The 16086-nt window shown below is 48.5% G+C and overlaps 1 protein-coding gene across 3 annotated transcripts in view; it reads right to left on the reverse strand.

The window, feature by feature from the left end:
* LOC121432450 (protein GREB1) overlaps positions 1–16086 on the reverse strand; it is a 68370-nt gene continuing 52284 nt past the window's right edge. For all 3 annotated transcript variants that reach the window (XM_041630441.1, XM_041630440.1, XM_041630439.1), the window contains exons 25-32: positions 13210–13371; positions 10813–11017; positions 9944–10118; positions 8810–9028; positions 6161–6296; positions 3045–3245; positions 1927–2065; positions 1–797 (exon numbers count right to left, since the gene is read on the reverse strand). In XM_041630441.1, coding sequence (XP_041486375.1) covers positions 634–797; positions 1927–2065; positions 3045–3245; positions 6161–6296; positions 8810–9028; positions 9944–10118; positions 10813–11017; positions 13210–13371 — 1401 coding nt within the window. In that variant the 3' untranslated portion in view covers positions 1–633. The remainder of the gene's footprint in view (positions 798–1926; positions 2066–3044; positions 3246–6160; positions 6297–8809; positions 9029–9943; positions 10119–10812; positions 11018–13209; positions 13372–16086) is intronic.

Below are 16086 nucleotides of genomic sequence, written 5' to 3' on the forward strand. Positions count from 1 at the left end.
TCCTTTGGCTTGTAAGAAAACTTCTTTTCCACTTTGCCCTTTCTAAGAGGTAGGGTATTTACCCTGTATTATTTTAAGAGTTCCATTTTTTTCTAAATTAAAGCAATTCATTTTATCATATTAAACTGGATGCCTTTGGGCTAGCTTCTGCAAAGAAAACTTGGAGGTGGTTAAATAATTCTTATTAAAATGATCCACACCTTTGTCTAGTCTCCAGCCTTTACAGTTAAAACGTTCCTTTGGAATATTGCTCTGGAGGGAGTTGTGGGAAACCTACTATGTGAAATCATAGTCACAGGCACTGTGACAAGACGACCCAGGCTTCTCTAGAGCAGGTCAGGCTTGTCCGTGGAAGCATATGAGCGACAGTAGAGTTCAAATTTCATTCTTCATAAAACGAACTTCAAGACAGCCCAGGGCATGTGGACTGGCCCAGTCTTCCGTTTTCTTGCCATCAAGGATGCGTGGCTGTAGCTTTAAGTCATTATCTGCCACGGGACATTGTGACATGTGTCACAAGGGCCTCTGCATGACCGAGTTCACACAGCCTTTGGTCTGAAACCTTCACCAGCCTCAGTGGCAGGTGGGTCCTGACGACCCCACACTCTCAGGAGCTCTTCCAGCCCCGCCCCCTCAGATGTGTCGTCCAGTGAGGAAAAAGAGCGGCCTGTCTTCCTTGGCGTTGGCTGTCTGGAACTCATCCCGCAGCCGGAACTGCCATTCATCCTCCAACTCCAGGCGGACTACGGTCTGGCGGAGTGAGTTCCGGTCTTGGCAGATCACACACAAGGTGGCTCCTTGAGAGAGCAACGACAGAGGCATGAAGAGAAAGGGGTTGAGTCCTTCCAAAGTACCCACTCACAGTAGCCAATGGCTGGGTGGAAGTGCCAAGCACCCCGTGGCCTTTGGGATCCCACTCGCAATAACCAAGTGTCTGGGTGGAAGAGCCAGGCACCCCGTGGCCTCTGGGATCCCACTCGCAATAACCAAGTGGCTGGGTGGAAGAGCCAGGAGCCCTATGGCCTCTGCTCCTGTCTAAGTGATTCCTAATCTCAACATCATAGACAATGGTAGGGATTAGGCAGGCTTGCTGGGAAGACAGTGTAGCGGGCAGAGAAGATGAACAGAACAGGGATGAAGGCGAGCAGAGATGGCGGCTTTTCGCCAGGTCAAACCATCTCAGCTCCAGCCCTGGGCTCTCAGGCCACTACTTATCTCAGGTCAACCGTTTCTCACTCAGGTGGGCCCTGGGCAGCTCGCACCTTTGCCACATGCCCCGCCATAGAAATTCTCCATTTGCATAGCGCCCAGCCTGCAGCAAATCACCCATCTGCCAGGCTCTGTTCACAGTCTTTTCTCCTCCCTCTCTACCTGTGTTCGGTCATCATTTGGGTCTGGATGTTTTAAGTAAGTTTACCATACTTAGCTAACCTGGGGCACATTGGGGCCCCCAGACCGCAAGCTAAACAAGGCTGTTAAACACTGTTCCCGAGGTAAGAGGTTTGGCCCTATTTTTGCTAATTAAATGATTGAGAGCAAGGAAAACAGGCAAGGTACAGGCAACGCCAGCAAGGAACTAGAGCAGGCCTGGAGCCATAGGCAGACAAGTGCCTGTTTACAGGGTGTTTCCAGATTCAGCTACTAACAAGAAAAGGAGAAAGACTGGAGACAATGGAGGACATGGTGCTTTGTACCGCACAGAAGCCTTTAAGGGGCCCCGGGAACCAACATAAAGGACTGAGAAGGATGAGAAACAGAGAAATGAGAAACGCCTGCTATTCATGAAAAAGACAGGGGGGTCTTTTCTCTACTGAACAGTCCCTGGGAATTCAGTCCCAGCTTTCTGCTACTCTGAGAGTTGAGGCCAATGTCCTATCATCGGAGACGCAGGGTGACAGTGGCCGAGGTCCGGGATAGAAGCATTACCTTTCAGAAAATGGAACTTCTTCAAGAAGCTGGCCCCCACGAAGGAGTCACAGAGGTACAGCAGGAGCCCACTGAACGCCACGCCAGAGCAGCTGATGTTTAGGGAGTGGGGCCTGGAACTCACATAACAAACAGAAATCTGGAAAAGAAGGAGCCAGGAGGGTCACCTTCCAGGAAGTACTCAGTCACACTTGGAACTAACAGCCAGCACATAGCACGTGCTGGGGCAAACTCAAGGTGGAGTTTGGGGAAGAGTTAGTTATGATATCGCCTTTAAAAAAGTCAATTCTAGGAGGTTTGTTCCAATTCGTAAGTTGATTTGAAAATCAGTAAAGCCTTGACAAACTAACACGGTGCCCTCTGCCTTGGTTTTGGCAGAGGTCAAGTATGGATAAGCATCTGAGGTAAAGGGTGAGCACAGCCCGGCCTCAGTATCTACAGGTTCCATCCATGCCGTGGGACAATGATCTTTTGTCCTGTCACTTGTATTAATTTTAATAAAACGCTGATTGGCCAGTAGCCAGGCAGGAAGTAGAGACAGGGCAACGAGAATTCTGGGAAGAGGAAAGCTCAGTCTGCAGTCGTGACCCAGCTACAGAAGATGCAAGATGTGACCGCCTTGCCGAAAAAGGTACCAAGCCACGTGGCTAACACAGACGAGAATTATGGGTAATATAAGATGTAAGAATTAATTAATAAGAAGCCTGAGCTACTAGGCCAATCAGTTTATAATTAATGTAGACCTCTGTGTGTTTATTTGAGACTAACTGGCTGTGGGACCTAGTGGGACAGAAACCCCAGTCAACACATCCATACCCACAGATGCTGTCAACCACAGGTCTAAAATATCTGGAGAACTGAGTCTGTATTGAGTGTGCAACGTAGTACGGTTATGTACATAGCATCTACACTGCAATGGGTATAAGCCACCTAGAGGTAAATCCAAGTGTATAGGAGGGTTATATGAGCAATGCTAACACAAGGGACATGAGCGCATGTGAACTCCCAGTACCCACGGAGCCGCCGACCGATCTCCATAGATACCTGAGAGATGCTGTAATTATGATTCAAGATCGTGGTACTGGGCCGCCTGTTCTATGGATTCCAAGCCAAGTTACCTGAGGTCCTAGGTTAAGGTAGCAGTCCACAGACAACACGGGGTGGCTGTGGTTCTTCAGGGACAGCGGGAAGAAGCGGTGGCTGTGGTACTGGAGGAACTTCTCCAGTAGGAGCTGAGCAGGAGCCGCCAGGAACGTGTGCTTACTGTCTGGGGCACAGATGTACTGGGATGGCACAATGGCCGCAGAGCTGTCAGATACCTGCCAGGAAGAGGGACAGGCCTCAGGCCTCTCAGTTGTCTCGGGTAAAATACAGCAGCACACGCGTGATGCCTTGAGCTCAGAACCCTGGCACCCATGTGAACGCCAGACATGGTCACGTGTATCTGTAACCCCAGGGCTGGGAGAGGGAAGGTCAGGCTGCATCCCTGTAGCTCACTGGCCAACCAGTCCAGCCGACTAATGAGTTCTGGGTTCAGTGACAGACAGCCTCTCAACGGGTAAGGTGGAGAGAAATAGTACAAGAGATCCAACAGCCACCTCCAATGTCTGGCTTCGCATGCATGCCAACGCATGTGCAAGCATGCAAACACACATTTACATGCATGTGAGCGTGCAAGCATGCACACACACACACACCACCAAAGAAAGCCTGTGAAAACTGACTAATGAGATCACATTGATTTGTACACATTGATCATTCCATGGAGAAAATTTATCCAAAGAAAATAAAAGCACACGCAGGTCTTGGAAACTCTCCCACAGAGCCTGAGCTATAAAAGCAACTAGAGTATCTAGAGCATTGGTTCTCAGCCTGTGGGTCACGACCCCCCGGCAAACCTCTTTCTCCAAAAATATTTACATTACACTTCACAACAGTAGCAAGATTACAGTCACAAAGTAGCAATGAAAATACTTTTATGGTTGGGGGTCACCACAGCAAGAAGAACTGTATTAAAGAGTCACCGTGTTAGGAAGGTTGAGAACCACTGATCTAGAAGTTGCCAGCTCCTCCCTGACCCCCAAATCCTTTTGCATCCTCTCCCACAGCTCTTCCACTTTACTGTCTAGCCTTCACCCATAAGGCCCCATGCTCTACCACAGCACGGTTCCCTTGCTGCAGCCAGAGGCTGCTCAGTAATTGAAATGAATCTGAAATCAGAACCTCTGCTGGAAATCATGAGCGCTCTGCTACGGCTTCACTCTGAAATACCCAAGCTTCATTAGCTCGTGTCTTGAGGACTTGTTCCCTGCCTGGTGGTGGTGTTTGGGGAGGCTGTGGAACCTTCAGGAAGTAGAAGCTAGCTGATGGGAGTAGGTCCTGGGGGTGGGCCTTTAAGGGCTGTTCCAGCCCGGCCCCTCGCTCCCCTGATGTCTACATCATGGTTCACTACCCCATACAGAGCTCCATCACATGGTCCTGCCACCATAGGCTGAGTCCTCCACTCTGCCACCCACCCCACCTTCGTGGACCAAAATCCACCTGGAAGACAAAAGAAATCTTTTTCCCTTAGCTGTTCCAATAGTCATTCTCCCTTTGGGGACATAAATCTAGCTAATCTATGAACTGGTGTCATGGAAACGGGGTTGTTATTTGAGCTAAGTTTGACTGTATGGTTCTCAGGACTTTGGCTTCTTATCAGTCGTAACAGCAAAGTCTAGAAGTTTCCTACGGCCAGTCACAGAAGTTTCCATCTATTTCCTGCCACTCTTCCTGGTTCTTGAGGCTTCCTCCTCGGGGGCACCCATGGACTCCTCGCCACCCAGCTGTTACGCTGGGTCACCCTGCAACATCTCCTGCGGCTCCGTGGTGCTTCTAACAGTGGGGGGCTGCCCTAAGTCTGTCTTCCTCTGCAAGTCTACATGTCTGCGGGAAAAGGGACCAAAGACCAAATGCTGGTTTATATCTAACGAAATAAATAGAAGTGAGCGATTTCGCTCACATGAAAAGTTAAAAAAAAAAACATGTTTAACCAAAGTGCAATTAAGATTGTGTTCAAGCTGGGATGAAAATTTTAAAAAACAAGTAAGTGCTAGGGCTGGGTCAGTGAGCGAGGGCACTTGCCAAGTCTGAGGACTTGAGTTTAATCCTAAGACCCACGTGAAGGAAGGAGAGAACTAACTTCACGTAACCTGTGTATGTGCACTGTGGCATACACGCACACATACATACACCACACAAACACACACCACACTCACACATACACCACAAACACACACCACACTCTCTCACACACACACGCATACATACACGTATACATACATGCATACATAGATGCGCGAGAAAGAAAATTCAACCCAAGAACTTAAAAATGACAATGGGGACATAAAAGTGAATTAAAAGGCACATCAGGATCTTTGGTAGGAAGATCTTGGTGGTCCCAACATCAACACTCCATTTTTTTAAAACATCGCAGTGTCTTAGTCATTGGTTCTCAAGTTCTTGGGTTGAGCAGGTCTCACCGTTGGAAGGCCTGCTACTCTGAGCTGGGCTTTGGTTCACTAAGAAAGCTTTGACCTTGCCTGTGGGATGGCTGTGTGGAACTGGTGTGGGATCCAGGAGTGCTCCAGCTCAGGTTAGGTCATCTGCAAGGAGCTGGTGGAGACTAGGAAAAGACAGACACCAGGAAAGGACATCCTGATGTCACACATCAGGACAAGATCCAAGAGGTAAACGAGAATCAGAGGGACCTTCAGGCAGGGGTTGGCCAGCCTATCTGGCCGTCTGGAGAATATCTGATTTGCTTTTGCTTAAATGGATGGGTCTGCTCAGTTAGAGTAGAGTCACATCTGTCCCACTAGACCCCAGCTCATGGGCAGACAAACATGGCCACGAAGCTGGCTAGCCTTGTGCATGACGCCAACAGTTCTTCAGCCAAGTGCTATCTGATGGTGTGAAGACAAACCTAGAACCCTGCACCCCGCCTGGATGGGGAGCGAAGAAGTGCACAAGAATGGTTTGCTTGGTGATCCTGCACTAAGCAGCAACTCCCTGGGTGCCATTTAATGTCAAACAGTAGAGACTGGTCCCCAGGTCTTGGCACCAAGTGTCCAATCCTCTGACTCCCTTAAAAGGCGAGGCGCCACCCTCCATCCCCAGGCTCCCGCTTTCAGCTTTGGTACCAGGGCCACCTGGGTGTGGCCTGAGCACCTACTGTCAGTGCTGCCACACTCACCTTGGATGTGATGTGGAAGGACCTGTGCCCGCCCACCGCGATCTGCTTCTTCATGACGCTGAAGCGGTTGAACCGGCAGAGCAGCAGGCCTGCGCTGTGCACGCGAAGGTTGAAATCTACATCATCACACGTAAACCTGCACAGAGTCAAAGGAGGAGTGGGTCTGACTGGGCACATTTCCCGGGCCCCCAGATACTCATTAGGGGGCTACAAATGGATCTACCACTAGGTGGAGACATGCCCTCGTCTCCTCCGTTTAGAGTTAATTGGGGGAGAGGGGTGTTCTGATCTGCTGAGGAGACCACCCCAAGGAAGGTGGGTTCATGTTGAGAAAATGTTCTTCTCCCTCCCAGTATTCCAGGCCCCTAATTCAGTCCCTATGAGCTACTGTGAGATTCAGCTGGGTCTGCCTGCTTTTTTGAGTCATGTTTCAGAAAGGCAAAACTATTCCTCTTGCTTCTGTTCTTCTCTTTTGGATGCTGGCCAGGCCAGGGCCTAAGTAAGTATGGTGTGTGTGTGTGTGTGTGTGTGTGTGTGTGTGTGTGTGCGCGCACGCGCGCGCCACACACACACACACACACACACACACTTTTAAACTACCTAACACACCCTTTGGCTCTTTGTTGCCTGCAGTGTGGCTGCCTGCCTCCAGGTGGCAGCCTTCATACCAGCTCTTCTCCATCCTCTGAGTTTTACAGCTAGCCTGCCATGGGTCTTCCTTTGAAACTCTAACTGGCCTCAGCATCCATCTGAGTCTGGTCACTGTCCCTGAGCCTCCAGTTGCATCTGCTCTTAAACACTTTGTATGAATGAGACTAAGAACCGCAAGGAGGGAGCACTGATTTCCCTAGTATTATATAATGGTGCTCCAGGATTCTTCAGGATTCCCAGGGATGGTGCTTTACCACCTTTCGATTCTTCCCAGCAAGAAAAATGAACTTGTCCCTGCACCCCCTACACTGCCGTGAGGCTGAACTGGACCTCACTCCTGCCTCAAAGTCTCATTCTGGTGGGGAATGAGAGGCAAAGTGGAAGGCAAGAAATAGTAGCACTGGACCCAGAAAGGCTGTGTGTGCCCGGAACACCAGCTACACAGGGACTTGGATGTGAGTGCAGACACCATAGAGGGATACCACACAGATGCAATTCTGCTGTACGTTGATTTGTTTGTTGTTTTTTGAGACAGGGTCTCATGAAACCCAGGCTCACTTTGAATTTACTATGTACCAAGGATGACCTCAAATTTCTGGTCCTCCTGCCTTCACCTCCCAAGGGCTAGGGACGTATATAATTTATGTGCTGCTGGGGACCAAATCCAGGCCTTCAAATGTGCTAGGCAAGCTACGTTCCCAGGGCCTCCACTAAACTGTTAAAAAAAGAAACAGCCACAGCCCAGAGTGTAAAAAATATTGGGTATTCTTTTATAGCTAAGGCAAATAGGTTCAGAGAGAAATCATTGCCTGTTCTGCAGGGCAAGTAAATGGGGGACTCTGGGCTCCAGCAGGAAGCCAACCTGGCTTCCAACCTCACACCCCCAAGTGGCCACAGACTTCTGTGGTTGGAAAGCAACTCATTCAAATCACTCTACAGTTTTCTTTGATGGTGTGGTGGTTTGCATAAGAATGCCCCCCATAGGCTCAAGGATTTGAATGCTTGGTCACTAGGGAGTAGCACAACCTGAGAGGGATTAGGAGGTGTGGCCTTGTTGGAGTGGGTGTGGCCTTGTTGGAGGAAGTGTGTCACTGGAGCTTAAGCTTTAGGGTTTCAAATGTTCAAGCGAGGCCCAATCTCTCTCTCTCTCTCTCTCTCTCTCTCTCTCTCTCTCTCTCTCTCTCTCTGCCTGAGGATCTAGATATAGAACTCCCAACAACCCCTCCAGTGCCAGGTCAGCCCGCATGCTGCCATGGACTGCCATGTTGATAATGGACCACACCTCTGAAACTGTAAGCCAACCCCAATGAAACGTTTACCTTTAAGAGAGTGGCTGTGGCCATGGTGTCTCTTCACAGCACCAGAGCAGTGACTAAGACAGAGGGTAACATGACTAAAATGTGACTTATTTGTCGAGGAAGCCTAAAGGGAGGGAACATCCAGCACAAGGTAGCTCACTAGGGAAGGCATCTGTGAAGGGGTGGAGTTGAATGATTCCATCAGAATTCGGGACAATTATATGGCACACAAGGACCCCCAGTGCTGTGGGCAGAGCCGCTGCTTCGGCAGCTGTGGGGAGTAATACTGATTGTCAATCTGACAGGCTTTAGAATCAACACGGGTGTGTCTCTGGGGGAATTTCTAGAGTGGGTTCATTGGGATGGGAGGATCCACCCTGTATGTGGGCAGCACCATTCGTGGGCTGGGGTACCATACTACGCACAAAGGAGAAAGGGAGCTGAGCATCTTCATTCATCTCTCTGAGTGGCCTGACAATGGAGATGTGACTGGCTGCCTCACACCCCTGCCACCATGCCTTCCCCTCCCGCTGGACTTAACTGTCAAATTCCCCGTCAAATAAGCCTTTCATCCCTCAAGTTGCTTCTGTTGCATTGTTTTTGGCCACAGCGCAGGTAGAACAGAGGAGAATGTGCATCCTGTACAGGGTTCAGGGCTATGGGTACTGAGGCCAGCTCCCACCCAGGACCCAGTGCTCACCGGTTCTGGTTGTACTGCACATTCTGGGTCAAATCCACATTGAGGATGATGAAGTCGTGCACGTGGCATCGGGAGAAAGGCTCTTGCACCTCTCGGCCCCTTGTCTTGCTGGTCCACTTTCTCATGCCTATTAGTGCATAGTGTGTGATGTTGGGGGAGGCCTCAATGTGCTGCATGACATACTTCAGAGAGACATTCCTCTCAGACCAGGAAAACTCCCTGTTTGGAGGAGAGATGCCAAGTCAGCTACTGCATGGCTTCCTAACTGCATTGGGTGTGCTGGACAGGTCTGATATGGAACCCAGAGCTATCCAATCACAAGGCAGCGGGCATCCTGAAACATACTTCATATTTATTCTGACTTTGAGGTGCAGAATATAATTATGTCCCACGTATGGAGCCTACATACAGACAATGGTGTGGTCCATCTCTTCAATGAACGCTAACCTGGAGATTGACACCCTTCAAAATGAGAAACCTAGAACCCCCAAAGTTTTAGCTGCATGCCTAAAGACATGAGCAAAAATTAATGCCAAGAGTGAAGGGTTCTGGGAGGATCAGGGCTAGAGCCAACACAAGGAGCATCTTGGGAGATGAACAATGTCCATTTATTGATGGCAGGGGGAGGGGGTCAGCTAACTGGGTATGTTTGATGTGTGAAAAAAATTGTATACATGTTATACTTTGATTTTTGTATGTATGTATGTATCACACTAAGTATATATGCCTTTTTCATTTTTAAAGATTTTATGTACATGTGCATGTATGTATGTGTCTGTATGTGTTTGCATGCATATACGTGTGCATGCGTGGAAGCATATGAGCCCTTAGAGGAGGAGTTAAAGACATTTGCTAAATGGGTCTTGTTATGTGGGTTCTAGGATCTGAATTCCATCCTCACGATTCTGCAGCCAAGTATTCCTCACCGCTGAGCCACCTTCCCAGTCCTTGCATTCTGTATCATATATCTCATTAATGATTTTTTTAAATCAAAAGAATCAGGACTTGGACAATGGGTCCACTTCTGCTACATCCACAACCCTGGCTTTCTGTCATGAGAGGCACACTATGGTCCTCCAGGCTGAGAGGGGACTGCCCATCACTGTCCGGCATGGTTCACCCAGACCACCTCACCTGCTCCGTTCTCCTGCACAGTCCACATCGGCCACGTTCCACATCACACAGGAATCATCAGAAATGACAATGAATGGCCAGATGTCCTGGGGCTTGACCCCCAGCTCCTCCTGCCGGTTCCTCTCCAGCTCTAGGTTGTGGTAGCACAGCTCTTTGATCAGGAAGTGGGCAGCCCCTGTGGTGCCAAGTGACCTGACTCAGTGTTCAATCTTGCATCCTCACGGCCAAGACAGAGAGCCCACACCAGACACACCGGAACCAATACTACATATCCCCCCTCCAATGACCACTGACCACCAGCAAGGAAAGACCCCTCTATAGTTTATACATACATGTATTCTTTTTTTAACAGCTGAGAAAATAAGTTAAATAAATAATCAAACAATTGTTTAAGGGTTATTTATAAGAAAATCCTAACACGGGCTAGAAGATATCTCAGTTGGTAAAGAACTTGTCTTGCAAGCACAAAGACCTGTATTTGAGCCCCAGGATCCACGGATTTTATAAAGCTGAGTATAGTGGTCTGTGTGTATAATTCCAGCACTGGGAAGACAGAGACCAACAGATATCTGGGGCTCACACACCCAACCAACTTTGTTAAACCATTGTGTCCTAGGCAACAAGAGACCTAGTTTCACAAACCAAGGTGGACTCCTTTGGGGAAATGACCCCAAGGTTGTCCTCTGACCTCCACACATGCACGTTCACTAGCAAGTGCACACACACAATCAAACACATCAGAGCAGCTTTTTCCATTCCACAAGCAAAGAATGTAATGTCAACCGTTCAGTGCTTTCCTTCTGTAAAGCATTCTCCCGAGTCTTCATTCACAAAAAGCATACCTGGTCGTATATGTCAAAGTCACCTACCAACTCCAGCGCTGTTGAAGATGCTTGGGAGTACAAGCATGATGTGATTGGGCCAGTATTTCTTATAAATGGCCATTTCGTACTCCTTGACCACCAGCACATGCAGATGGTTAGCCCCATCCATCGCATGGTACAGATTAAAGAGTCCATGCTCATGGCGGCCCGTCGTCGGGGTGAAGGTTGGGCTCTTAATGTGTTCGTGGTTCTGCAAAGTAGTGGGACAGTGAGGGAGGGCATGCATAAATGAAGGCATAAGGACTCTTTGCCCCATCTTACATCTTCCGTGGAAAGATACAGTCGTTTCTGACCTCAGAGAGAGCACTGTGATTAGCCATAGCCAGTAAGATGTGGGGGAAATGATGCTGTCCCCCTTCAGAGCATGGCCTTGCAGAGTGTACCCTTTCAGAATGTGCCCACAATTAAGCCTGGGCTAGCCTGATGGTGCTCAGGGCTTTACAAGGCAGAGAAGTAGAGCTCTGTGAGACCGCTCTAGACATATGCCCTCCGGCTGGCTACTATAAGCCAATGACAGCTAACCCAGACACAAGAGTGAGCTTGATCAAATTCAGAGCAGCATCCATCAAAGTGCCACTTATCATCAGGCCTTGGAATGAGAAGCCTGGGTGTTATGCAACAACCTAATCGGCATCCACCAACTAACCAAATCCATCACCGTCTCATACTGGAATCTGGGAAATAATGCTCTTGTACACTGTAAATATTTGTCACATAACAATTTGATAAAATACAGATTGGCCAGTAGCCAGGCAGGAAGTATAGGCTGGGCAACCAGACAAAGAGAATTGAGGGAAGAGGAAAGGCAGATGTAGAGGAAGCAAGATGCGAATGCCTCACTGAGAAAAGGTACCAAGCCATGTGGCTAAATATAGACAAGAATTATGGGCTAAAGTTGAAAGAGCTAGTTAATAATAAGCCTGAGCTAATAGGCCAAACAGTTTATAATTAATATAAGCTTGTGTGTGTTTCTTTGAGACTGAATGGCTGTGGACTGGGTGGGACTGAAACTTCCACCTACACAAATCCATCACTCTCACATATTGGAATCTGGTCTTGGCAGATGTCATTCCTGTATGTCCAGTCACTCCCTTCACTCTGGTCATGGACATCCTACATAGCCTAGATATCAGTATTTGCAAGTGGTAATGCCTCACGCCCATAACTCTTTCTTTGGTTCTTTGCTTGATGAGAACCTGTGACTGAGCTGGGGCTTGTGTTGCCTATGAATTCCTCAAAGCACCCACTACATACACAACCAATGTTTGTGGGCTATCATTGGGAGGCTGGGAAAGTGAACTGAGTATGAACAACCTCTCCTGGCACACCTACAAAAGGGCCATGACACCACCAGATTCCAGGGTCCCCAGGCATCTAAGTAACTGAGACCTTTCTGGTGCTGTACAGAGATCTGCTTCATTGTCAACAGACTGCTAGGTAAGCAAGGCCGAGTCCAGCTTGACTGACAGCTGGTGCTCCCAAGGAGGAGGAGCAATGTCATCCACTCCTGTCTGCTGATGAGGGCTGATAAATCACATCCAGTCAACCCTGAGGCTGTCAGGTAGACATGGAAGTAAGGAACCCTATATGGGTCATCTATAAGGGGAGAGACAGTGAGGACAAGAGGAGAAATGGTGAGATACTGGGGATCAGTCTCCCCCAAATGGCATATAGACAGAAGACAAGACAGAAAACACACTGACTACGAGTTAGTCTTTGTGGACATTGGGGACAGGACCTAAAGGAGTCTTGGGATCTTTCTCCTATTTCTCCTACCTCAGCCTAGCCAAACATTCCATGACAGAGCATTAACAAGTGGGGGGGGGGAGTGAACATTTCACGGGTGTGTGGTGTGTTCCAGGTGCTGGAGTTACCTCGTGTTGACTATTCTAAGTGACGCTTACAGCAAACGTCGTGGCTGTTGCTGACATGAGATCTCATATAGCCCAGGCTGGACTTGAATGCCTACACAGCCTTGAAATCCTGATCTTCCTACCTCTACTTCCCCCCAGTGTCAGGATCACAGAACAAGTCACCACACTCAGTTCGTGCGGTACTAGGGAGTCCAGGGCTTTGTGTGTGTTAGGCAAGAACTCTAACAACTGGGCCCCATCTCCAGCCCATCAGAAAGCTTTTTAAAATGAGCTGTTACTGCCCACCCTTGCAAGTAAGGAAAGTGGGGCTCAGCACTGTTAAGGGACAACTGGCATAATTAACAAGCGCTACAACAAGGCCCCAGTGTAAGTGACTTCCAAGCCCACACCTTCACCAGCGTCCTTCAGGTTCAGTCACCATTGTGTTTGTATAACCTGCTCCAAACACCCTTGACTAGCGGGGCTCCTATGTGTCTACACCCCCAACTCAGGGATCCCCAGGCAGTACCTTGTCTGTGACGAGGGGCAAACGCATGCTCTCCAGTTGACCTCCAGGTTGGCTGAACACAAAGTGGTGCTCCTTGGACTTGGGGATGATGAAGTGGAGTTGGATCTCCTCTCCTAGCATGGAGTAAGAGAAGGCAAAGGCGTGCAGGGTGGACTCATAGAGCTGGGGTGTGAGGGAAAGGACAGAGCTTATCATCAGAGTCCGACGGCCGACTTACGTCCCCAAAGAACCCGGGCCTCGCCTGGCCATGATGACACCCAACTCACACCCACCCCTGCCCGACAGTGTAAGAGTATCACAGCAGAGATCCTAAGGTGCTCAGATCTGGCTGTTGGGTGAGCACAACCAAGGCCACCCTCATGGGGCCGGAGCTAGCTTCATCCTGAATCCCAATCGTGCTTACCCATAATCGTATTACCCTAATAGTAGCTTCTATTATTACTAAGCCTTTCTGCCCTGAGATTTGACCTAGAGGCCATCCTGGGTCAGAAAACAAGGCATTCATGAAGATCTCATGGTGGGTGTGTGTGTGGGGGGGGGGTGTATACGCACGCATGCGCACACACGCGAGACCATAGGACAGCCTTGGGTGTTTTCTTCCAGCACTGTCTACACTTATTTTTGAGACAAGCTCTTTCATTGGCCTGGAATTTGCAAAGTTAGCAAGCTGATTGGTCAGTGCACCCCAGATCCTTCTTTCAAACTACTGTGTATTAAACCTAGGTCTCACACCTATTAGACAAATAGTTACCACTAAACTACATCCCTAAGCCATCTTCAGCTTTTTGAGTTAGTGTCTAAGTTGTCCTGGTAGGCCTTGAACTTGGGATTCTCCTGCCTTGGTCACTTCCGTCACTAGGATAAGCCTGTGCTATGAAGCCCAGTTTTTAGTTTTCATTCTAAGAGGGCATTTTCTGTTGCAGGTGTCATGAGAGCTGGCATACAGCAGAACAATAATAGCCACACAACCTTGAATGTCGTAATACACTCAGCCTTGTGTTAGGTGCCATTCTGTCCCCTTTGTGTTCTCACTAACAATCCTGGGGAGGATGGCATTGCTAGGAGGCATGGATACTATGGACACAGAGGTCTGTATGGATCCAGAGGTCGCAGGTTCACTCCCGTCCCCTAGGCTAACCTCACTGTCCTCCTACCCCACGTGACTGTCTGTGTGTCCTCCTACACGCACTGTTTGTGTGTCCTCCTTTTCGGGAGTGACCCCTAGTCCTAGCTCTGTTCCTGGTTGGGTAGCCTCTCGGATCCTGCTGAGCTCTGCCTTTCCTGCCCTCATCTGAGCTACACAGGAGCTGCAGAGGGAGGTAGCAGCTGCCACACCAGCACACGCTTCCTTCTGTTCCTGCTAGGGCTCTGCCCGAGCCATAGAGCCTTCTGGAAAGCAAGGGGATTAGACCTGCGGGGCTAGGCAGTAAAGGTAGTCATGAGAAGATGAATTTAAAATAATAATAAAAGAGGACTCTAGCGAGGTAAAAGGAGAGGAGGAGCAGAGTTTCTTTTGGGGCCAGAATCAGATGCCAGCAGCCGGCTGGTGCTCCTGCATCCCTCACCAGACAGGATCCAGGTCCCCTTGCCCCAAGCATGCTCTTATTTGACTATCCCCAGATCTGTGCACCTCATGAACACAGGCCTGGAGCATCCCCATCACCTAAACCCAGAAGTTTCTGCTTCCTGCCTCATGTGCTCTGGGCTTCCACTAATGAAGAGAAGGAGAAACACTGTTTCTCCTGTATAGAGTAACAGTCCACTGTTGGAAGCTAAGGTTCTGAGTAGTGCTTACAACTCATGAGTCCTTTCCAGTCCATCCCATTTCAAAAGTCAAGAAAACAGTTTTGCCACAGGCATGTGACAGTCTAGTTGTCAATGAGCATACAAACATGGAGAAATTGGTTTTATATTTTGTCATTTTGTGAATTTTCTACATTTAGAGAAATGTAGACATTTGTTTTCTAGAAAACTATAGTATATTTAGGTAGGAAGATTCCCAATATATTAAGTTGGAAACATGCTAGATAACAAGTTTAGAGTATCGTTTTGGAATACATGGTTACAATTTTGAATGCCTTCAACAGTTTAGCATGTAATAGATGCTACAGCAGTCAATGTAAAGAAAATATAAACCCTTCCTGTCATAATAAACTATATCCTGGTGGTGAAAAAATATAAAATAAAAGCCAGTGATATGTCAGGACTTATTTAAAAAAAACAAAAAGGAAATAGTTTACTTTTTGTTTTGTTTTGAATTCTTGAAACAAAACCCCCATGTTCAGGGTAGAGAAATTGGCCTTAATTTATGGGGCAGGAGTAGTGTTTACTATTTTGACCTAGTTAAAATACTTTCCAATGTCATCTATAGAAAAGTGCTACAAACGGCAGCTGCTATGCCTGGGACGGACAAGCCAAAGGCCAGTCTATATTAAAGTCGCTGGATGCCATTTCCCTTCATAAACAAGACAAAGGCCAATCAAGTCCTTGTCTTGGGCATTTCCAGCAGGACCACAGCCTTCAGTTCCCTGTCATGAGCAGATGTGCCTGGTTCCCGTCCACTCCAGCCCTCCAAGTCCTCCTGCCTCCCTGCTTGGGTCTGAATTAAGATGAAACTCTTAAATCTAAACTACTAGAGTCTACGTGTCTATTAATAGCTACGTAGCTGGGGGAGCCCATCCACACTGGAACCTTTCCTATCAAGTTCTCTGAAGAAGCCCACCTGCTTCTGGGTGCCCAGGGCCTTCTGTGACCCTCTCTCCACCCACCCTCCTGCTGCCTCTTCCGGACACCCACATCTTCCATTCTGTGTTCTGGCCACAGTCAACCGAGATCAGTTCTCATCCCCAGACTCTGCACTCCCCCTTTGGGACATGC

This window comes from Microtus oregoni, unplaced genomic scaffold (assembly GCF_018167655.1).
Source record: "Microtus oregoni isolate MIOR12 unplaced genomic scaffold, Mior012 000034F_ref0000314, whole genome shotgun sequence".
NCBI classification, from domain to species: Eukaryota; Metazoa; Chordata; class Mammalia; order Rodentia; family Cricetidae; genus Microtus; species Microtus oregoni.